Source organism: Dermacentor andersoni, chromosome 5, assembly GCF_023375885.2.
Source record: "Dermacentor andersoni chromosome 5, qqDerAnde1_hic_scaffold, whole genome shotgun sequence".
NCBI classification, from domain to species: Eukaryota; Metazoa; Arthropoda; class Arachnida; order Ixodida; family Ixodidae; genus Dermacentor; species Dermacentor andersoni.
In genome coordinates, this window is record NC_092818.1 from 194,704,475 (window position 1) to 194,728,610 (window position 24,136).

General features: G+C 46.1%; 1 protein-coding gene and 1 pseudogene across 1 annotated transcript in view; both read right to left on the reverse strand.

Moving 5' to 3' along the window:
* Cbs (Cystathionine beta-synthase) overlaps positions 1–6,625 on the reverse strand; it is an 81,878-nt gene extending 75,253 nt beyond the window's left edge. Inside the window, exon 1 of the mRNA XM_050179509.3 lies at positions 6,465–6,625. Coding sequence (XP_050035466.1) covers positions 6,465–6,480 — 16 coding nt within the window. The 5' untranslated portion in view covers positions 6,481–6,625. The remainder of the gene's footprint in view (positions 1–6,464) is intronic.
* A 4,628-nt stretch (positions 6,626–11,253) lies between these two features.
* Positions 11,254–12,035, reverse strand: LOC126532244 (uncharacterized; annotated as a pseudogene).
* Between the last annotated feature and the right edge of the window lie 12,101 nt (positions 12,036–24,136).

Consider the following 24,136-nt stretch of genomic DNA (forward strand, 5'->3'; position numbering starts at 1 on the left):
GCATAACATTTTCTTTCGCGGCAGGGTGGAATCAATCTTCGATAAATTAGATGCCGATCTGGCTCGATCGCCGAAAATGCACCGTGTGACAACCGTATGAAATTCACGTATAAGATAGCATTCTCACGGGGGGAAAGGGTCACTCCAATCCCTTTCCCCCTGTTGAGCTCTCGTTTTCCTCTGCCGTCAGGTCACATGGCCCCTCTTTAGCGAAGTCCGACAATGACGGCAAAGGGTCCGCATAAATAGCTTCGCTGTAAAAGAAAAATATCGTTGTCGTATGAGAGCTTTGGCATCTTTAATTGACCCCATCATGCCATTCAAACGAAACTGCCTTCGAACGCAGTTGCTCCGCCCGTCTGCTCGGTTTGCTACGCCAGTACCGTACAGCTGTGACACCACGTCAGTGTGGATGTGAAGGTGAACGCCTTTCATTTTTTTTTTAATATACGCCTGTCGCAGTGCCATCCTCGCCCCAGACAATGGCAGCTGTGTCGAGTATACGTTCACAACGCGTGAAAGTGCCGTGTGCTATTATACGGGCATAACTGCTGAGCTGCGTAGACGTCATGCACATTTTGCGCGGCTGTTTCCTGCGGGAAATATGGCAGGAAAACCATCTGTCAGGATGACGACAAAAGAAACAAAAGAAGAAGCAGAAAGCGCAAGGCCCCACGTTAAGCATGACTGACGGCGAAGCCGTCTATTGGTACGAGTAAGCAAGAAGATAGACGAACGGAAAAAGGAAACTTACTTCTTAGTGGTTCTTATGATGACAAGTTTTAACCATCTCCCTTAACCTTTCTGCATCTTAGCTTTGAAACCTTTTCTCTATTTTACAGCCACGGCGGCCGCATTTCAATGGGGGCGAAATGCGAAAACACTCGTGTACTTATATTTAGGTGCACGTTAAAGAACCCCAAGTGGTCCAAATTTCCAGAGCCCCTCACTACGGCGTGCTTCACAATCAGATGGTCGTTTTGGCACGTAAAACCCCGTAATTTAATTATTTCCCTCGTTTTTTTGTGTGTGTGTGCACGCGTGCGCACACCTATCGCCCGCGTGACGTCAACATTTACCTGACAGCGTGTCCTGTACCCGACACCATGCCGTGCTAAATAACGTCCTCCTGGCAATTTTCGCCCACATTGCCCTTTATGATCAGGAGTTTATTACGTAAGCTTTGTAGGGCTACTTCCTTCGGAAATCCGTCCATCCGCCTGTCTGTAACGCTTGACACGATGCGCTCCAAGGGGTCCTATGGGGGTATCTATCAGAGCTTCTGCCGACTGCGTATCAGTACATATATATACATATATATTGACACGTGTACTTATTTATCCTTTCACCTATACTTACAAATTAAGTCATCGCTCAACTCAAGCCGCGCCTGGGTGATTGGAGCTTACTGGAACGTTATCGATGGTTCCATGCGTCGTCTGTTCTTACCGAACCTAGTGTAATTTGATTGTACGCGCGAGGCGAATTGTGTAGTACATTGTGGAAGACACGCGGGCACCAGCGATTACTCTGGAACTTTTGATGACTCATGTATAAAAGCCAACGCGCTTGACGATGTCTTTCTCTGTGGCTTGACCGGCAGATCAGATTTCCGACGATTGCCGACTGTGTTCGCCGCTTTCGTTGTGGTTTCATTGTCCCTTGCTTTTGAGGACACAAGTTCGCCCAGTGAAAGTTTAGCCATTCAGTTTTCCTACTGTGTTCTTGACGGTCACTACAACGTAACAATAATAGCGACTAGGACGAATGCTCACGCACTGTCTGACAAGCTCCACTAGAGATCGAGTTTTCGCAGTGATATTTTTCTGTCAGACCAATTCTCTAGCTATTCTGTATTCCTATAGACCACTATACTTTAAATATTTGCCTCCCCGCTACGCATACTTGTGGTGTTCTTGTATAATTGGAGTATTCGGTTTCGTAGCGCCAGTGCTATACTATTTCTTTATTTATTTATAGATACTGCGATCTGAAATCAGATCATATTAGGGTGGGTATACACAGAAATATGCAAGCATGTAAACACATACAAAATTCATGCGGTATGCAGGCATTTTTCAAACATTGGTGAAGAATACATCAAAACATACAAGCAAATAACGCACACAAATTCATAACATTTGCAAGCATTTTTCAAACATTGATAAGGAATTCTGGGTAAAAATCTCAGAATTAAGATTATTCCAGTCTGTTATTGTCCTATAGGAAAAAAAGAATATTTGAAACAGTTATTCCGTGCGTTCAAGGGGGTTATTGATAAAGTATGCCTTCGTCTCGTGTTATAACCTGATGAGTAAGTAAAGAACTTGGAGGTGTTAACCTTATATTGGCTATTTACAAGGTGAAAGAGGAACTTTAATCTGCAGATACGGTTGGGCACAGTCACCGGGGGTAATCTACTGCGTCTTACGGGCTCACTAACAGACGCACGGCCCTATGAATTGAAAACAAACCTAACTACCTTATGCCGTGCACGTACCACTTTTTAAATATTGGTTAAAGTGAATGGGTCTCAAATAATTACGGCATATTCCAACAACGGACGAATGTAGGAATTGTACGCCAATAAACGAACACTAGGCGTAGATGATTTCAGTGAGCGCCTCAAGAAAAACAGTTTACGCAAAGAATTTGCAATAACACTATCTATGTGCTTCGTCCAGGAATGCTCTTTGGTTATCCATAGGCCCAAATATTTGTACTCTGTTACCTCTAATAGAGATACGTTGTCAACACTATATGCAAATTGAAGAGGTTTTTCCTTTTGTGTGATTCTCATAAAAACTGTTTTTCAACATTAATAGACATTTGCCATTGTTCGCACCAAGCAATGACCTTTGCCAGGTCATTATTTAGACGCACCGGATCATCAACAGAAGATATCTTTTTATACAAAATACAGTCATCTGCATAAAGTTTCACGGAAACTGAAAGTTGTACGACTATGTCATTAATAAATAGTAGAAATAAAAGTCCCAAAACGGATACCATGGGGGACTCCAGACGCAACCTCCGCATTGTTAGAAGAAGTATTGTTTAAGATGACGAATTGGTGTCTGTTAGTAAGGTAGGCTCTGGTCCAAGTAAGTATCTGTTCATTTTTTATGATACCCTAATTTATGAATTAATTCGTTATGTGACACCTTGTCAAATGCTTTGCGAAAATTCATGAACACAATATATGTTTGCTTCTCTTCATTAATCGCCTGTGCGAGATCGTGCACAGTCTCAACTAATTGAGTACATGTAGATAACCTATGTCTGAAACCATGTTGGACATCTGCAAGTACCTTGTGTTCTTCTAAGAAACCTAATATATGTTTATGAATTATATGCTCTAAAATGTTGCATGATATAGACGTAAGATATCTTGGTCGGTAATTCTCTATGTGTGCTTTTTTCCCGGATTTATGTAAAGGTTTGATTTTGGCCGTCCTCCAGTCATCCGGTAGTGAACCATCGCGTAAAGATCTGGTGAATACGACGTACAGATACTTAGCACACCATTCCGCATAACGCTTATATTATCTAGTATATTATATTATTAGTATATTATCTGGTCCTGATGACTTTTTAGTATCAACGTTCAAGAGCAAGTTAAAAACGCCGCTCTCAGAAATAACAGGAAGCGATATAGAAAAGTTGGGAAGGCAACCATTATCTTTGGTAAATACCGACTGGAAGAATTTGTTAAAAGCAGAACAAACGACAGTCTCATCACTTACACATTTGCCGTCTATCATGAACTCACTGGTGGAAGAAGATTTAGGTGTGATTTGGCGCCAGAATCTCTCGGAAGACGCTTTAATAAGCGAAGGCAGGATCGTACCGTAATTTTTTTCTTTGTCGCAAATTATATTTTGTTTGAGTTGTTCTGAAGTGCCGTCCACAGTAGATTTTAAGGTTACATTTGTTCGTGATTTCGTTTTTAACCTTTTAAGCCTTCGCTGTAAGCGTAACGTCTCACGAGAAATCCATGGGTTACAGTGCATAGATGTTTTTGCAATTTTGGGAACAAAACGGTGGATAAATTTAGAGAAAATTCCCCTAAAGGAAAGCCATAAGTCATTTATATTACAAGTGCTGTTTCTTAAGTCATCGAAGTAAAATGCAAGCATATCGTGAATAGATTCATCATCAGCACAAGAAAAATTTGAAACAAATGAACACTGTTTTGGCGATCAGGGTAGACATTTGACAAGCTCAACAGGACAGCTTTGTGATCAGAAATGACGTTTGTGACTTCACAGGTTATCGCATTTCGGATGGCGCCACTTACAAAAATAAGTCTAGAATTGAGCCTACGGCTCCTTGTACTCTCGTGAAATTATTTACCATTTGCAGTAAGTCAAACGTGAATACAATATCAAACATTGTGTTATCAACACTGTGAGCAGAATGCAATGAAAAGGTGTGCCAATCAATGCTTGGTAAATTAATGTCCCCGGCCAGTAGTATTCTGTCATACGATTTTACATGGCAGTGCATATATTCCCTTAATTTTTCAAGTACCGCAACAGCAGTGTTTGAAAGCCTATAAAAATCGGCGCCTACCATTTGTGTTACAAGTTTGTTGCACATAAATCTCTTTCCAGTTTTTTTATCCCCTGTCACTATACACTTCTCACGCAGCAAAATCTTTGACGGGTACAGAACTTACGAAAATGGCTTGGGATGAGACCACACAGAGCCCATGAAAAGCTTGTCCGTTCGTGCTTCAAAGAGACGATTGCTTTCGCTTTATGCCAGGAAGCGAGACTTGAGCTACGAAGGACGCCGTACAAGCGAAGCGAATTGACTTTGATGATATCTTTCGGCTATAATGCTACAGCTACTTAGATGACTCCACGGTGAAATTATGCATTTTTATGTAGAGGTAGATTTAGGATATCCTAATTTAGCCCTGCATCTAATGACCGACTGAAGAGTACGTTGGCTTCGCCCTGACACAAACGCGCTGGCATACTACAGACTTCGTGTACGTTTCGCTGCACTTTCTTTTGAGGATTTATTGTGTTAGAACATAAACAACCAGAAGTAAGTTTGAGAACGGCGCCGTGAAATATAACGCCCGTTTGGACAAAGTTGCTTGAACATGACAGCACAAAATGGAAATGCTTATTTAATATGTTAACGTAGCTCTTCCTGTGGTCGTGGAGGTTGGAGCTGCCGTACGCGCTTCTGCGGCAATTGGAAAACAGCTCATGAAAGAATTTGATCGCAGACTGCACAAAGCAGGTCGATAGTGGGGTTCAAGGATACGGTTGCACTTAGGTGCCGTAAAGCGCAATGATTTGCCTGGTATGACGTCTGGCCGTCAGAATGAGACAAATGCCCCCTGAAGAATGTTTAGAAACCCTATAGGGCTCATACTTGTCGGATCATATTCGGCTTCATTCTCTAGAGAGTATCCGATATTAATATTAATTATGCGACAGATGCAAGAGTGCTAGTAAACATACTTCGCTGCACGAGGCATGTGCTGAAATCAGTTTTCTAGAAAACAAAAGCTGATATCGATGTACATCAAGTGACGTTCGGGTTGGTTCTTTTCCAAACTAGGTCAGACATTCTCACGCCATTCGGTGCAGTACAGTGTGGAAGGTAAATAAGTTTGGGAAAACAGCAATCTGGCTCATGAAATAATAATAAGGGATTTTTTCCCTCGTTAAGTACATCGTCACTACACACCTAGTGACTAATCAGATTTAACAACGAAAATTACTTTTGATCATGTATTACTTCACACGAAAAGTACGGAAAAAGATGCTCAAATGTACTCTTCAGGATATCTCGACTGGGATTTTCGAATGAGGAGCGCAGTTGAGTACCATGCGAACCGACTACAGCCACACCTCGCCGGAATTTCCTGGCATCTTGTTAACACCTTAAAAATGCCTGTCGCCGACGAGAAAAAGTTACCTTTTTTCGATTCCACTTGGCCGAAATTCTGCGACGCTCGTACGAGAATTCCGGGGTTACGATGAGCGACACGTGAATATACCACATTTCCTTCAACCCGTTAAACTGACTGCGCTGGTCAAGAGCGCGAAATTTAACATAGTATGATTTATTTCAGCATATGCCATCTAGCGTGACCCGCATCCTGCCGATGGCGCGCCTACATAATCAACTCGATCATACATTCGTCCGATGCAGAGGTCGGATCTCCCATTCATAATAAGCCTCACTTTCGACGCCTTGCGTAACCCACACAGCTCGTGCAGTGGACGGTGTCGACACATAGGCAAGGCAAAGTTCTTGTTTCCGGCCGCTCGAGCAGCCGCAAGTAACCATTTTGTTTTCCCTCTCGCTCAACTACGCCGGCAAAGGGGAGACGGTCCACTGTTGATTCCCTCGCAAATATCCGATGCTTTCGTCGATGGCATCACCCGTGACGTCACCGCGACACGACCGAGTCGGGAAAGAGTTGCACGGCTCACCTAGGCAGGCCTGCATGGCAACACCTGGGGGAAACGGCGTCTCCGGCGGCGGCGGCAACTCCTGCGATCAAGCGACTCGCTGCTAGCTGCTTCGAAGAGCGAGTGGCTTGCGTGGCCGCCTGCTGCAGCAGACTCGGCGTGTGCCGCTGCTGCCGCCACCGCCGTTCCAGCCTCGCGCGCACAGCCGCAGCCAGGCCGACCTTGAAGAGCCAGTATCCGGCCACGACACGAGAGCAGGCAGGTTCCCGCCCTCGCCGAGCGATCATCGTTTCCTTATTCGCCGCGCGCGCAGCTGCGAGCCGCGGTAATTACAATCGATGACTGCCGGCTCGACGGCTCCTTCATGCCATCTGCCAAGTTTGGTAGGTCATAATGCGCCCAGGTTGAATTATGCGAGAGCGGCCTGAATGCCCTGATAAGCGATTGAGCCGTTACAAAGGGGAACTGAGGAGTAACAAGAACTCAGTGCGGCAGCCCTATCAATTCTTCCGACTTTTTCGTAAGTTTTAAGAATCTGGGCTCATTTTACAATTTAACGAATGTTGCATCAAATTTACGAAAAATCAATTCTGTTCACGCAAAATCTTCACTCATCGGTCTTCGAACGTTCCGTTTAAAGTCTTGTGATGGCGAAAGGACGCCTGGAATACTTGCTTCGAGCAAGTTAATACAAACTAGTTCCTAAATAAGGTGAAATAAGCAACAGCAGATTCCCTGAAAAAGTCACTGTAATCTAAAAGGTCACTCCCTGAGATACCAAATTTACAGCTGCTTGTGTCCTGCGTCTAAAAGTAAAATATTGTTAAATAAGTTCCTATGTGTCCATCAAAAGGCATATTCTGAGCGCTAGCTTTATGAAAAAAAAATGTGCAAGCCTACCTGAAGAGTGGCTTAAATATAGCACGCAAACTCGACGCGCGCGACGAAGGCGTGCGGCGTGCGGGAACATTCGAAATATCCCGCGCGCGCATTTAAGTTAGCGAATACTCAGCAGATGGCGTAAGAAGTAATGCGTTGTTTTTCCAGACCCTCTATTATTCATGCGAGATGTTTCATTCGCGTCTTCTTTATTCTTCGTTTTTTTTTTTTTTTTTTACGCGCATGTACGTCGACGGTGTAATCTTTGACGTGGACTTTGCTTTACACGCCTTTTTTTGTCTTTCTTTTACCAAGAGGCCAGCTGGGCTGATTCCGGATTTCCTCGACTCTAGTGTTTCCGTTCCTTAAGCGATTCTCCCAGTTCTTACCCGACTGTCATGAATCATGCGAACAATCTGAAATGCAAATTAAAGACTGCTTGCGCGACGTGTCTTGCTCACCGCCGCATACAGCAATCGAGCGCGCCCATTGCCTGGGACCAGCAGTCGTCTATCTATTGGGGGTGAAGACTTACGGAGTCGGATAGATGGATGGATGATTGAGGCTCAACCCTTTGAATCGGGCGGCGGCGGCGCGCGCCACCTAGCCTTGAATGGTACTATATGCATGCATACCCATGTATTTACTCCTTTACTTTTGCGCTGATATTATCCACCAATCAGATAGCCTCCGTTTAGTTATTTCTACCTGTTCAAAGTCTATTTTACTTTCACTGTCTTTAAAACCCAAAGCTTTGAATAGTTCCCTGTTACATTCAACTGCAGGGTGAAGTTGTTTACAAGCAAGTATCAGGTGTTCAGCCGTTTCCTCCTCTCCACACGCCCCGCACAACAAATCTATCTCCTGGTATCTGGCTCGGTACGTTTTAGTCCGCGGTACACCTGTCCTGGCCTCAAACAACAATGAGCTTCCCTTAGAGTTATCGTAAATATTTTCTTTGGCTATTTCTTGCTTAAACGTCCTGTATGTCTCTAATGCTGACTTGGTTTGCATCTGTTTTCCACATACCCCTCTCTGTCTCCTTAACCTTTTTCTTGACGGATTATTCCTTACCTGTCCCCCCACTGCTGTCCAAGTATTTGCCTGACAATTTTCTAGTTCGCTTCCTCCACCTTGTGTCAACATTCCTCGTGTATACGTAACTGAAAACCTTCCCAGCCCACCGCATTTCCCCCATTTTTCTCAATCGCTCCTCAAATGCTACTTTGCTACTAGCCTCTCTGCCCTCGAAAGAAGACCATCCCAGATCCCCCTGCACCCCAAGATTTAGTGTCTTGCCATGTGCTCCCAGAGCGAGCCTACCCACACCACGTTGCCTAGTTTCCAACTGTTGCCGGGTCTCTGCTCTCATACATAGAACTGCGTTGGCAAAAGCCAGGCCTGGCACCATTACCCCCTTCCATATCCCTCGTACTACCTCGTACCTATTGACCTATTGTTCCACAGTGCCCTACTCTTCATAATCGCTGCACTTCTATTCCCCCCTTCCATATCCCTCGTACTATCTCGTACCTATTGTAGTTCCACAGTGCCCTACTCTTCATAATCGCTGCACTTCTGTTACCTTTAGCCGTTACATATTTTCGTACTCTGTCAGATACTTAATTCCATTATTTATCCACACCCCAAGATACTTGTACTTATCGAATATCTCAAGCGTGGCCTCCTGTATTCTATGCTCACCGCAAATGTTATCATTAAAAATCATGACTGCTGATTTTTCTTTGCTAAACTTCAAGCCTAATATGTCTCCTTCTGTACCACATATGTCCATCAATCCCTGCAGATCTTCTGTATTGTCAGCCATTAATACAATATCATCCGCGTACATCAGTCCTGGTAATGACTGTTCAATCAATTTTCCTTGTTTGAAAAATGATAGGTTGAAGCCGAGCCTGCTTTGCTGTATTTTGACCTCTAAACCTTGTAGGTACAGCATAAACATCAGAGGTGACAATGGACACCCCAGCCTAAGCCCTCACCGAATCATTACAGGCTCCGAAACCTGCTTTTCCCATTGTATAATCACCCGGTTACATCTTTTAAGAAATTGGTTACTCCATCTTGCACTCCTAAAGTTTCCAGAATGCCCCACAAGCCCTCTTGAAGTACACTGTCATAGGCTCCCTTGATATCCAAAAAAGCCAGTCATAGAGGTCTGTGTTCCTTTTCAGCTATTTCAATGCACTGTTATTGAGAACAGATTGTCTTTTAGCCTCCTATGCTTCCGGAACCCATATTGTAGCTCTCCAAGCACCCCCTCGTTCTCTACCCATGCCTGCAGTCTGTCCTTTATAATCTGCATAACCACCCTGTAAACCACTGACGTCGCTGTTATAGGCCGGTAGTTATTTATGTCAGCTTTGTGCCCCTTTCCCTAATTGGAAAATTCCATAATTCCATAATTGGAAAACCACCCGGGCCTGCCGATGTGCTACTTGGTACCTTCTTCTCGGCCCTTTCCCACTCTCTTTGTTCAAGCGAAAGCAGTGGATTGACCGGGCTATCCCTCTCCGAAATACTGCATGTACCGTTTCTCTGTTCTGTAAATTTTTCCCTCATCATGGTTCCTATATGCTCCATTGCCTCCTCTCCTTCTAACCGAGTACCTTGAGCTGTTACTATATACCTCTGCTCTAGGCTTGTCCTATTACCCAAGGAGTTCAGATGTTGCCAGAATTTCCTAGCTGCCTGTTTATCTTTTTCATCGTCTATTTCTGACAGCCATTGGGAACCTTTTGTCTTGATTTTCTCGTTGATGAAATAGGATGCTTCCCTTCTGCATTTTATGTAGTTTACCCATTTCCTCTCTACTTCTGCTTCAGGTTCTCCTTTACTTTTGGAATATCTGTGTTCCCTGGAGGCTTCCTGACGTTTCTTTCTGGCCTTCTTAACCTCGTCCTCCCACCAGCTCTTGAGTTTTCGTATCCCTTGCCTTGTTTTCCTGACTCGCGCCTTACCTAGCTCACGCTCAAATAGTCTCATTAACTTTGGGTAAGTCCAATCAGTTTCAGTACCCTCTGATATTTCCTCTTCAATTTGTTTGGCCGCTATTTCCACTTGGTCTTCTGAGTAAAAAATCCCATATGGCATTTTCTCACGCGTCGTTCGTTCTTTAGTTTCCCTCTTAAAACTCAACTTGATACGTTTATGGTCGCTACCTATACTTCTGGAGCCTTGTTCATCTATAATCATGGCTTCTAATCTATCGCACATCATATGTGACATTAACGCATAATCTATTGTCGAGTGTCGACCCCCCACCTCCCATGTTATGATCCCGTCACACTTCTCAGTAGAGTTACAGACAACTAAGTTATGCCTCTCACACATATCCAGCAGCATGTTACCTGTGGAGTCTGTGTACCCATCCATATCTTCAACATGCGCATTCATGTATCCTACTACAATTATCTCACATCCTTTTCCTAGCTCATTGATGTCCGCTGCTGTACAGTCCAACATTTTTTTGTTTTCCTCTTTAGCATTTGATCCTGTCCAAAAGTATACAAATCCTAGAAGTGTTTCGCCCCTGCTACTTTTCTTTTTAGCCATAAATGCTCCTTGCATTCCTGTTTGACCCTTTGCCTATTTGTATTTTTATGAATGAGTGCTCCAATTCCCCCGCCCTTTCTGCTACCCTACACTCTGTTGCAATATTCCCATGCATAATCAGGGTTACAGGGCAGTTGTTACATGTCCCTAAGATGTGTCTTTACAAACCCATAAACCATTAAGTTCTCCTGCCTTAGTTGCTCTTCGATTTCCTCCCATTTTAGCCTATTTCTGCCACCTTGCACATTAATGAACCCTATGTCTGACTTAATTTGGCTCTGGTGCTTATTCCTGTCGCCTCTCCTACGGTATCGATGCTTGCTTGTTTCTGGCTCCTGCCTCGAATCGTCCACGCCTACACTAGTTCTTTCAGGGATCTGGGTCCCCCTAAAACAGCTGTTGCCTAGCGACCCATCCTGCCCCCTATCCTTTTGCCAGTGGCACCACTGTAGTGAATGCCATCCTGCACAAAAGGCCAGGAGCCGGCTCCGTACACGTCCCTGTTGACCTCCATCACGCTGTGCCCGAGTTGTCCGCTCAGACTCCTAACGACCCGACTTGCCCCAACCACCCTCCTTTCTTTCTGGTAAGTCTGGCCCTGGACCTCTGGGATAGTGCATATGGTCACATGCACTCTCCCGGAGGCCTCTCTAAGCTTACTCAGCCCAGTCTCAATGTGCCTCTCAAGGTCCTGGCTTCTCTCCTTAAGCACGTCATTGAGCCCAGCATGCATAATCACCAAGCTGTAATTCTCCGTGCTGTCCCCTACCACTTCCCACGCCTTGGTCGTTGCTCCCGCTTGCGCCTCCACTTGTACTCGCCCGTCCGCCTTCACTCTCGCCATCACGCCTTGTTCGGCCCTCCCCACGTTGGACGCCCCTATCACCAGGACCCTTCTGCGTGCGAACCGTTCGCCTCCAGCCTGTGTCCGCTGCCCTTCTCTTCGGGCCCGCCGGCACCTCTGTGGCTGCAGCGTGGCCTCACTCGGAGCGTGTTGCGCTGCTTCGCTATAACTACGCCGATTCACCGGCGGCGAGCTGACGACCGCTTGCTCTGGCTCCCTGCCTCCCACTTCGCCTGTAGGGTCTACCCTACTTTCTGAGTTTTTGCCACCGCTTTGATGTTCTGACCCGACATTCTCCGCTGCCCGCGTCTCAAGCGCATCGAGCCGCTTTTCCAGTTCGGCGCTCCTTTCTTTCTCTTCCTCAAGCTCGGCCACGGTTCTTACTAACTGCGCGGCCTGGGCCGCCTCCACCTTGACGAAATTGTCAACTTTCGCCTGCAGTGCTACCCGCTTCTCCTGCTCTTCCCTCAGGTCTGCCTTTAACTCTTCGAACTTAGCCGCCCAAGTCCCATCCAGTTTTTCGACGGCTTCCCTGACACCCTCGCACGACCTGCACGTGAAGCTAGACCCCTCCGCGTCTGCTAAATTCTGGAATTTAGTCTCGTCGAGGAAGCACCATCGCTGGCACTCGTCGCACTGCACTTTCTTCCCGTCCTCCGCGGCCTTCACGTTCTTCGGTTTCATCGCTTGGCCTACGTCCCTAGGCCCAATGAGCAAGTTCGCCAAATCACTCGAGCAAAGCCGACCTCGACCGCTATCCCAAACAAAAATAAAAAAATTAGCACTCCCTACCCCAGGTAAGAATCCGAAGAGCTAGCTGAAAGAAATAAGCCTATCAAATAGGTCCCGCCTACCACCTAGGCCTAACGGGGGAGCCGCCAGACCTAGACAAAGCCGGTGCGTTTACTACTCTTACCAAGAATTCAAAATTTGCGCCCCTACGCCATGCAAAAGAAAACACTTCGAAACACTAGCTAATAAAGATAAAAGAGCACTTAGCTACGAACGACGTCGCTGAAGCCTCGAGCACAGGAGCGTCCGCCTCTAGAGTCGCCATCTATCGGAAGCGTCTCCCTTGCGTAGTATGAGGGTTAACGCGGCGCGCTCCTCATAGGTTTCGCTTACGGCGCCCAATAAAAACACCACGCGGCAGCCCTCCTGGACATTTATGCAAGTACTCTGAAAACGAGGGAAGTTTTTGATTGCCGATATAATAATCGTGGGCAAACGGAAAGCACAGAATCGTTTACAGACGCCATCACTTTACCGAATACGTACAGTGAACGCCACTGCGCGCGGTCGCCGCGATGGAATCTTCCGAACCGGCATCTTGCTTGAAAGGTAGGTAAACGCTGAGAGTTAGCTATGGGAAATATGTGCTTATAGTGGGCTGTCTGTACAACCAAATGGAGTCTAACAGAATGAAGCCTAAATGCAGCGATCGCACGGGTTCGCTGCGACCGACTGCGCGTCTACATGCATGTCCGCGCACAACGTTTCGCTTTCGCTGTGAGCGCGTTTTCGCACCGTGCCGTGAGCTTTATGCCGCAGCATATGAGCATTTGACTGTACACTAGCAACCATTGTTGCGTGGATCCTATCAGAACTGTTCAAAAATCATTTCATTATAGAGACTTCGATGCCTACGGCGACTGTGATGTGCCGTCGGGAAGATTTAATCTTTTTTTCTTTGTCTTCTAAATTCTTGGACATTTAATAGTAATAATAATAATAATAATAATAATAATAATAATAATAATAATAATAATAATAATAATAATAATAATAATAATAATAACTTCTTTATTTCCATCAGTGACGGAGGAGTCTGCGGGTAAAAGTCGCTTAGAGGCAAGCGACTTGACTACAGCCCGCAGCCTCCTTTAGAAGGCAAACAGCGATTGAACAGGAGATATACGAGGTGTGACACAAAAAAAACGAGACTGGTCCAATAACTTATTGTACTAACTGAATCAGTTCTCTGTGACATTATCACCTTCAAAGTGGTCCCCTTCAGCATTCACACACTTCTGCATTCGGTGCTGCCATTGCTGGTAACCGGTCTGGAACGAGGTTCTTGGAAGGCCCTTCAGGAGATTCTCCGTTTTTGCCTGAACCTCTTCAACTGAGCTAAAATGGTTTCCCTTTAAGAAGATTTAACTTTAGGAAGTAAAACAAAGTCGCATGGAGCCAAATAAGCTGAATAAGGAGGATGCCCCATCACAGTAATGTTTTTGCTGGTCAGAAACTGCTTCACAGATAGGGCCGTGTGAGCGGGTGCATTGCCCTGGTGCAACAGCCATTCATCACTCCACAACCGTGACCTTTCTTTCCTAATTTTTTCACAAAGTCTTTTTAGTACTTCAGTGTAGTAGTGTTGATTAACAGTCTGACCACTGGGAACCCACTCAATCATTACAATTCCATTAATGTCGAAGAAGACAATTAACATTGCCTTGAATTTTTTTTGACATGCGTGCTTTTTTGTCTTGGGGACCCTGGAGTTCTCCACTGCATTGACTGGCACTTACTTTCTGGGTCACAGGTAAAAATACATGTCTCATCACATGTTACAACAAATTCCAACAAATCTGGCTCGTTAGCAATGCGTTCTAACATGTCCACACACACGTCTTTATGGCACTCTTTTTGGTCAACGGACGGAACTTTTGGAACAACCTTCGCACAAATCTTCCTCATGTGTAATTCGTCCGTTATAATGCGTCGAACAGCTTTCCTATCCAAGTGAACCGACTCCGCCACTGCACGAACACTTAATCTTCAGTCACCACTGATCACATCACGAACTTTGGCAATGTTTTGGACTGTAATCGCTGACCTTGGGCGCCCAGCATGTTCGTCATCTTCCACGCTGTCCCTTCCCCCTGAAAACCGCTTATGCCATTCAAACACACGTGGACGAGACAAAGTTACATCTCCATAAGCCTTGGTTATTATTTGAAATGTTTCCGTGGCTGATTTTTTAAGTTTCGCAAGAAACTTGATGTTGATTCCCTGTTAGGTTTTTACATCAGACATTTTTCCGGCATAATGCAGTTGCACATGTTCACTCAATGACGCAGCACTCCCAAATGGCGTGATTGATTCCGTCGAAACTGGACGCATGAATAGAGGAGGTGTGTGGGATTACGTCACCAAACCAGTTGTTGCCAACTCCACTCTTTTTTCAAGCTACACACTTAGTCTCGTTTCTTTTGTGTCACACCTCGTATATATATACATAGCAATTGACTACACATGAAATATGCAAAAAAAATAAACGCGAAAACACAAATTACCTGAAAAACGCTCTTCAATTATTTAAGAAAGATTGAGTGACAAAGTGTTCACGTAAAGCTCGTACATCAGTTATATAAATATCAAGACTTGATTTCAGAAACAAATTTAAAAGTTTTGGTAGTGTGTATGATATCTTTTGTGTAGAATAATTGGCACGTGGAGTGACTACCTTCCACTGTTCCGTACAACTTGTGATGTAAGAATGTGTGTTCCTGGTGAGATTAGATAACTGATGAAGAAAATTTAAGTTCTCTTTTACCTCCCGTTTGAAAGCTTGACTTAACTTGTAATTGTAAAGGTTAAACACGGGTATTATATTTGCTTTCGGAAATAAGTCTGATGTGTGGGCATTGTAAGGCAGGTTAAATAGTACTCGCAAATTTTTTTTCTGAAGTATATGTATCTTTTCTAGATTCGTACGTGATGTGGTGCTCCACACGAGCAGACAGTAATAAAGTGCAGAAAAAAATAGGGTGTTATAAACAAGAACCTTGATTCTGTAAGGTAAAAGAGGTCGCAGCCGCACCATCATGCCAACTACACGAGATAATTTGCCCAATATTGATTCTATGTGCATGTCCCAAAGCATATTTTGTGTGAAAATAACTCCAAGTATTTTAAAGCTATCTACAATTTCTATGTTTACATCGTCATCAACAAGGTTGATGGAACTGATTATTTGCTTAGATTTGGGCCTAAAGATAATTGCTTTTGTTTTGTTTATATTGATTTGTAGACAGTTTTGTTTTGACCATACCTGAAGAATTTTCAGAGCAGTGTTAGCTTTATTCTCAAGGCTACTAGAGTCAGGTGATGAAAAAAATATACTGGCATCGTCTGCGTACACTACGTATTTCGCATCTTTATAGATATTTACTAAGTCATTTATATATACGATAAACAGGAACGGGCCAAGAATACGACCCTGAGGAACGCCTCTGGTGATATGTTTCAAATTTGAGCGGCTATTGTTTATTTCAACATATTGATAGCGATTATCAAGATAAGATATTATAAGGCTTCCACAGTGCCCTCGAATACCGTAGGTTTCAAGCTTATCAAGTAGAACCGAGTGAAGGATGCAATCAAATGCTTTAGTAAAATCAATATATATACCAACGACAATGTTCTTAATTTCAAATTGCGATAAAATAATTTCTTTTTGATGGAGTAGTGCCAATTCTGTAGACCGTCGTCTTCTAAATCCAAACTGGGCTGGAGAAATTAGGCTGTGCTTGTAAAAAAACTTTGAAACCTGCAGTAGTATTAGTTTTTCTAGACCCTTCGAAAAAACAGGTAATATAGAAATGGGTCTGTAATTTTTAGTATCATTAACGTCACCTTTCTTGAACAATACCGACACTCTGGCTATTTGCATCCGTTTAGGAAAGATAGCGCTTGACAAAGACAAATTAAAAATATAGGTAATGTACGGGGAAATGATATCAAGCACATACTTAATAGGGCGAACCTGCATGCCTTCTGCATCGCAACTTGAGCTATTTTTTACTGAAAGGAAAACTGATGTCACCTCGTGCTCAGTAAAGGGGTGAAGAAAGAGTGAAGATGAATTTCTGTTTGGCATAAATTCACTAATATCAGACGACGCACTACCACCAGAAAAGTTTACAAGGTAAAGATTAAAAACATTTGCAAGAGAACTTCCCGATACTTCATTTCCACCAAGTATTAGAGTTTGTATTCGCGGAGCTGATTTTCGACGATTTAAGACATGATTTAACTTTTTCCATAAAGTATCAGGTTTGTTCAAACAACCCTCGAATTCTGCATGAAAAAAGGACTTCCTATGCAATTTTAGTTCCTTATTTAGCTTGTTTCTATACGACTTGTATTCCTTAATATACGTGGATCCTTAGTCTTGACGAACTTGGGATAGAGCGCATTTTTATAATTAATTCGTTTTAGCAATTCGGGGGTTATCCACGGCTTCCTTAACTTTTTACCGAGCCTGAGCTTTTTTTCTGGAAAATGGTTCTTATATATTCGAGAGACTTCATCAATAAGCTTGCCATTCGCGATTTCAATGTTATCTATTTCTAAAATTTGTTTAATGTCGCACCGTAGAAGTTCGTCTCTGAAGCTGTCTAGACGTGTTTGAGTAATACTTTGAGATAGGATATACTCATGCTTCCTGTTCTTTCTAAAGTTGTGTTTTCTTATAAAAAAAATACTGGAAGGTGATCACTAAGATCGTGTGACATCACCCCAGCAGTAGCATTTTCAGTGTCAGCATTTGTAATGAGCAAGTCCAACAATGTTTCACTTTCGAATGTAATCCTTGTTGGCGTACGGATTAAATTTTCATAACCATTTGAAGCTAAAGTATTTAACATACTATTTCTCAAGCTGCGTCGCACTGTATGTTTATCGGTCTTTTCAGCGCGTGATTTCTCCCTGCTTTTTTTTTTTCGTGATCCAGTGCATTGATTCATAACACAAACATGACCATATGACATGCCTTCCTTTAATATGCGTTTTACCGCTCCCTTTCCGTTCCAGTGAACTTGCCATTATCTAGCATCAACAAGTTCATAGAGCAAACCATCATGACATGTGGGCAGCGGGCGCGGGCGAGCGTCTCAGTGCGCGTTTTCTGCTACTCACCGAACATCGCAGTCCCGGCGCCGTAGAAGAAATCTTCCTCGCGTCTGTGCTTGCTGCATACCCGATTTGTAGCCGATGGCTGTCTGCCGGTTCTAAGTTTCGCGAGCCAAGCTTCACGCAGCTCCTTGTCCTGCGGCTACGTGTGAATAAGGCTGACACCGGGCTCCATTGCGTACGTCCGGCACTGCGGCACCGAGCAGTAGCCTACCATGCTGCACGCCTCCAAAGGCAGCCACTACCTATTATAGTACTTTCAGATGTTGTCAAACAGACACCCAAGGCGGTAAAGCCTCACCACTTAACCAGAAACGCAGCGCAGCTGGGACTTTAAACTTTCGTTTTCAGCTCGCTTCGGCACTCCCGAAGCAGCCGACGCGGCCGCTGTGTACACGTGATCCCTCATGCCACTTCATGCCGATGGTTGCGACAGCATTTCCAGTGGTGGAGCTCGCCCCCAATAATTGTTGAGCTCGCACTTAAGATTTAAAACAAAATGAATCTGTAACACTTGTTCAATGCAAGCTAAATGAGAAAAATATTGTTACGCGAAGGACGAGTCTGTAAGACGAGCAACTATTTACAGGTTATATTTACAACAACGGTTGCAGCTCTGACCGGTTATATTTACAGCGCGAGCCCAGTTCGTTCTTCCTCCTCTTTTCTCGAGTGATAGCACCCACGCGCATTGTTCAATCAATCAAACACCACACGCGTGTAGCATAACTCCCCGGCGGCAAAAGCGACGTCCCGGAGCGTCTAAATGCCATCACTGGGATGGTGACACTGCTTCAACTAGTCGTGTAACGTGCACGATATCACTGGACTGGGAAGCAGATGGGGCGTCAGGGGCGATCTCGTAGGTGACGGGAGCCACGGCACGAAGCACTCGGTATGGGCCTGTGTAACGAGACAGCAGTTTTTCTGACAGGCCGACCTGACGCGACGGACACCATAGAAGCACCAAAGAACCAGGCGGGAAGTGCACGACTCGGTGTCGCCGGTCGTACAAACGCCTTTGACTCTCTTGGGATTTCAGAAGGCGGTCACGGGTAATTTCTCTTGCGTAGGCACAGCGGGCGATGGCGTCAAGTGCATATTCACTGGCCGGTGCCCAGTGAACAGGGACGGTTGTGTCGAGGGGCAGTGCTGGTTCTCGGCCAAACAGAAGGAAAAATGGGGAATAACCGGCTGTGTCGTGGCGCGAGCAATTATAAGAAAGTGTGACAAACGGTAGAGCGAGGTCCCCGTCAGTGTGGTCTGAAGAGGCATATTTCGCGAGCATGTCTGTGGGAGTGCGATTGAGACGCTCCGTGAGGCCATTTGCTTGCGGATAGTATGACGTGGATAGCTTCTGCCTCGTGGCATAGGACTGCAGGATGTCCGCGATAACTTTTGATAGGAATGTCCGGCCACGGTCTCTGAGAAGTTGTCGCGTTGCTCCATTTAATAAAATCACGTCACATAGAAGAAAATCGGCTACATCTATGGCGCAGCTTGTAGGAAGCGCTCGGGTGATGGCGTAGAGCGTGGCGTAATCCGTGGCCACAGCGATCCACCTGTTCCCGGAGGTAGAAACAGGAAAAGGGCCAAGTAAGTCCAAACCAACCCGAAAGAATGGTTCCGCGGGAATGTCGAGTGGTTGAAGGTATACCCAGCAGGGAGCGTTGATGATGCCTTGCGTCGCTGGCATTTCTCACACGCAGCTACGTATCTTCGAGCGGAGCGAGCAAGCCCTGGCCAAAAGAAGCGTCGCGGATCCGGTCGTAGGTACGTGACACACCCAGGTGACCGGCAGTGGGGAGGTCGTGAAGTTCGTTGAGAACAGCCAAGCGAAGGTGTTTAGGGATCACAAGGAGTAATGCAGGGCCATCGGGGTGAGCGTTGTGGCGGAAGAGTACGCCATCTTCAAGTGTGAATAAGCGAAGGGAACTGTCGGCAAGTGACGATTCCAGGCGGTCAATGATGATACGCAAGGACGGGTCACGGCACTGCTCGTCGGCGACATGGAGCAGTGGAAAAACAGAGAAAACATAGGCGTTAATGTCAGTATCAGACGTAGAGGTCGCGTCTTCGACTGGGTAGCGACAGAGGCAATCTGCGTCCTGGTGTTGGCGTCCCGACTTGTAAGTCACTGTGTAAGGACATTCTTGTAGTCGGAGGGCCCGGCGACCGAGCCGGCCAGTGGGATCCTTGAGCGACGAAGCGCATGATGGTCTGTGATTACTGAGAAGGGCTTGCCATATAAATATGGGTGGAACTTTGAAACAGCCCAGACGAGAGCAAGACATTCGCGCTCGGTAATTGAATAGTTGCGCTCTGCAGTTGTCAGGAGCCGGCTAGCGTAGGCTATAACGCTGTCGTGTCTGTGTCGGCGTTGCGATAAGACGGCGCCGATCCCATGCCCACTGGCATCGGCTCGCACCTCTGTAGGTGCGGACGGGTCAAAGTGGGCCAAGACCATTGGACTGGTGAGACTCGTGATAAGGCGTGAAAACACGACAGCCTGAGGGGAACCCCACATAAAAGGCGCGTCTTTCTTCAGAAGTTCAGTGAGTGGTCGAGCGCTTGCTGCAAAATCTTTCATGAACCGTCTGAAATAAGAACAGAGCCCCAAAAAACTCCAGACGTCTTTGACAGACTGAAGTATAGGAAAAGCCTTTACTGCTCGAACCTTCTCCGGGTCGGGTTGTACTCCAGAAGCATCGACGAGATGGCCTAGCACCGTAATCTGTCGGCGCCCGAAGTGGCACGTCGATGAGTTTGATTCGAGCCAAGCCTTGAGGAAGACGTCAAGGATAGCTGCGACGCACTCAAGGTGCGTCTCAAAAGTAGGAGAAAACACAAGGACGTCGTCGAGCTAACAAAGGCAAGTTGACCATTTGAAACCTTGAAGCAGAGAGTCCATCATCCGTTCGAATTTGGCGGGGGCATTGCATAAACCGAACGGCATAACCTTGAATTGGTAGAGGCCATCTCTAGTCACGAAAGCGGCCTTTTCTTGGTCTTCCTCACCGACGGAAATCTGCCAATAACCAGATCGAAGGTCGATGGACGAAAAGTATTTGACACCGTGAAGACAATCAAGAGCGTCGTCGATTCGTGGTAAAGGGTAAACGTCCTTTTTAGTAATTCGGTTTAGGTGGCGGTAATCAACGCAGAAACGCCACGTGCCATCTTTCTTGTTGACGAGCACGACCCGCGACGCCCAAGGACTCGACGAGGCCTTAACAATGCCTCTGGCGAGCATCTTGTTTACTTCCTGCTGAATAACTTGCCGCTCTGCCATGGACACACGATACGGTCGGCGGTGTATGGGAACAGCATCACTAGTGTTTATCGGATGCTTAACAAGGGACGTCTGACCAAGTGGTCGATTGGCAGTGTCAAATATGTCGCGGTAGGAAAGCAAAATGCGATATAGGGCGGCTGCTTGGTCAGGTGCGAGGTGCGGAGCGGCCATGGGACGTAATGGGCCGTCGAAGTTCAAGGCATCCTGTGGGTAATCAGGAAAATCTGGAGACGCGTCGGCTGCAAAAGTAGTGACGTTATCGTCTGTCACTCACCGGAGCGTGGCCACCGCTATGCCTTCAGGTAACACTTGCTTGGTCAAGCCAAAATTGATAACGGGAAGAGACATCCGATTAGCGGCAAGGGTTATGACGGAGTGTGGCACAGAGATGTCGCGCGCCAGGAGGACATCGCGAATAGGTGCGACGACATAGTTGCCATAAGGCACGGTTGCCGTTGAGGCCAATTCGACGAAGGTTAGAGATTTTGGAGGTAAGCGAACAAACGTTGTAGTGCAGAGGGTGTTCTGTTGTTCGGGACGAACGTCTGAAAGAAGAGGAAGCTTGAGGCACAGCGTACCGGTGCAACAGTCGATGAGGGCAGAATGCGTCGTCAGAAAGTCGAGCCCGAAGATTAGGTCATGAGGGCAACTGGTCAGCACGGTGAACAGGACTGGAACTTGGCGGCCAGCTATTCCTATGCGAGCAGTGCACATACCCCTGACGGCAACAGCGGCGCCATTGGCGACGCGTACGGCTCGAGTGATGGCAGGCGGAAGAACTTTTTTGAGGCGACGACATAGGTTAGCGCTCATTATGGACACTTGGGCTCCAATATCAATTAATGCCGTCAACGGAACACCATCTACGTCTACTTCAATTAGGATCTTGTTGGTGAGGAGCGTCAACGGAGGATTTGGACAGGACGAACGTGATGCAGCACTACCTCCAAGAGCTGCATGGCCTAGTTTTCCGTCCGTCGGTTTGGCGAGGAAAAGCGGCGAGGTTGGGGCGACAGGGAGCGACGGCGCTGAGGCGACAGCGATCGCACGGAGGAGCGGCTGTCAAGGGCATCAGAAGTAGGGTACAAACGGCGAGGTGAATAACGGAGAGCGTCGACGTATGGGCAAGGAGCAGGGAATGAGCTCCAGTACGGCGGCATCCAGGTGGTGCGGTAGTGGCGGGATACATGACCAACGCGGTGGCAGCGGAAGCAGATCGGTTTGTCGTCTGGAGTTCGCCATTCAGCAGGACTGCGTGGTCTGGGAGCGAAATACTGGTCATTACAGGGTGTGGACATGGGAATGGGTGCCGAATCAGGTCGGGAGACAGCAGACGGTAGGGATGCCAAGGTTTGCAATTTCTTGCCGCACAACTGCTTGAATAATGGAAGTAAGGGGGGGGGGGGCGCTTGGTCAAAGGTACCGTCAAGGGGTCGTGTATGAAGGGGGGCCAGACTCGCCGCTCCAATCTCACGGCGAACGATACGTGTAACGTTATCTTGAAATGGTCGTGTGGCGGTAAGAGCGGAGCAAGAGGACGTGGCAGAGGTGTTTGGGAGCCGGGAAAACTGTGGGACGACGCGGCGGCTTTTGGCTACCTCGAAGCGGCGGCATTCTTTGACGATGGCGTCGACGGTAGAAACGTCGTTATAGACGAGCAAATTAAAGGCATCGTCCGTGATGCCTTTCAGGATATGGCCCACCTTGTCACCCTCTGTCATGTGCTCGTCGACTTTCCGGCAAAGCGCGTGCATTTCCTTATGTAGGAGACACACGATTCGGTCGACGACTGGACACGGGTGGCAAGCTCTTTTCGCGTAGCCTGTTGGCGACCTGACGGGTTGCCGAATAGGTCGCGAAGCCTCTCTTTGAAAATGTCCCAACTGGAGAGCTCAACCTCATAGGTGCGAAAATAGACACGCGGTATCCCGTCCAGATAAAATATCACATTGGCAAGCATGACGGTAGGGTTCCAGTGGTGGCTTTGGCTAACACGCTCATATATGCTGGGCCAGTCGTCGACGTCAACGTCATTTTTGGGCGGATAATGTCCCAGGATCACGGAGACTAAGACCCGTAACGTACGTTGCGGTTGGCGCCGCAGGTGTAGGTGGCGACAGAGTGGTTTCATCGGAAGCCACAGCTGAGAAGACGACGGTGCGGCCGTTTGGGAGCTCCGTGGCGAGGACGGGGAACGTTCCACGTCCACCACAGTGTTACGCGAAGGACGAGTCAGTAAGACGAGCAACTATTTACAGGTTATATTTACAACAGTGGTTGCAGCGCTGACCGGTTAGGTTCTTGTCTTGTCTTGTGTCCTCAACAGTGGCGCGTACCCACTATGGGGGATTGGCCAAGAAGCAGGCGGTTTTCCGGATGGTTAGAAGTATAGAGAAACTAGATTTGTTTAGTGGAGCGTGGGACGATAGAACTGTAATTGAGAATTGCAATGAAAATATTGTTAAGAATTTTCATAAAATAAGTTAGCGTAAAGAAATGAAATAATAGAAACTATGGATAATTGTAGAAAATCAGCAAGGTATTCTTTTTGTGTCTGTAATAAAATTGTAAACTGCAAGAAAAGCATCCCTGTGGCTGGATCACAGTGAAGTCGCCCCAAATAAAGAATGCTTCGCGAGGTTAGCGATAGGCCAAGTTTGGTAAATGAGTATTCTAATAGTTTTCTTTGTATTAGAAAGCGGCGGCATGAGAGAAAATAATGTTCGATAGTTTCAGGTGCACTGCAAAAAGAACATAGAGGGGACATAGCGAGACCAGACCTGTGTAAGTAAAAATTTAGAGGAGGTATACGACATCTCAATTTTGTAAAAGATACTTCCAATTGCTTTAAGGACACCAATTAATATTCCATGGGAAGCCAAAATGGTGGAATTCAGAACACGGTGTTAGCATGGATATTGCAGAATTTTGAGATATAGCGAAATTTCTGTACCTAGCCGCGGTGACATAAGCTGATGTCGGCAAAACAGATATGATAGGGCCGTTCAGGGATGCTCGTGCGAGTGAATCAGCCATTTGATTCAAGTGCAACCCATGATGTCCCGGTACCCAAAGCAAACATACTTTTCGTAAGTACAGAGGTACCATCGAACGAAATGTTCTTTGAATTGCTGAATTTAAAGATGCAGTTAGTGTTGTGCATACAGATAGCGAGTCGGT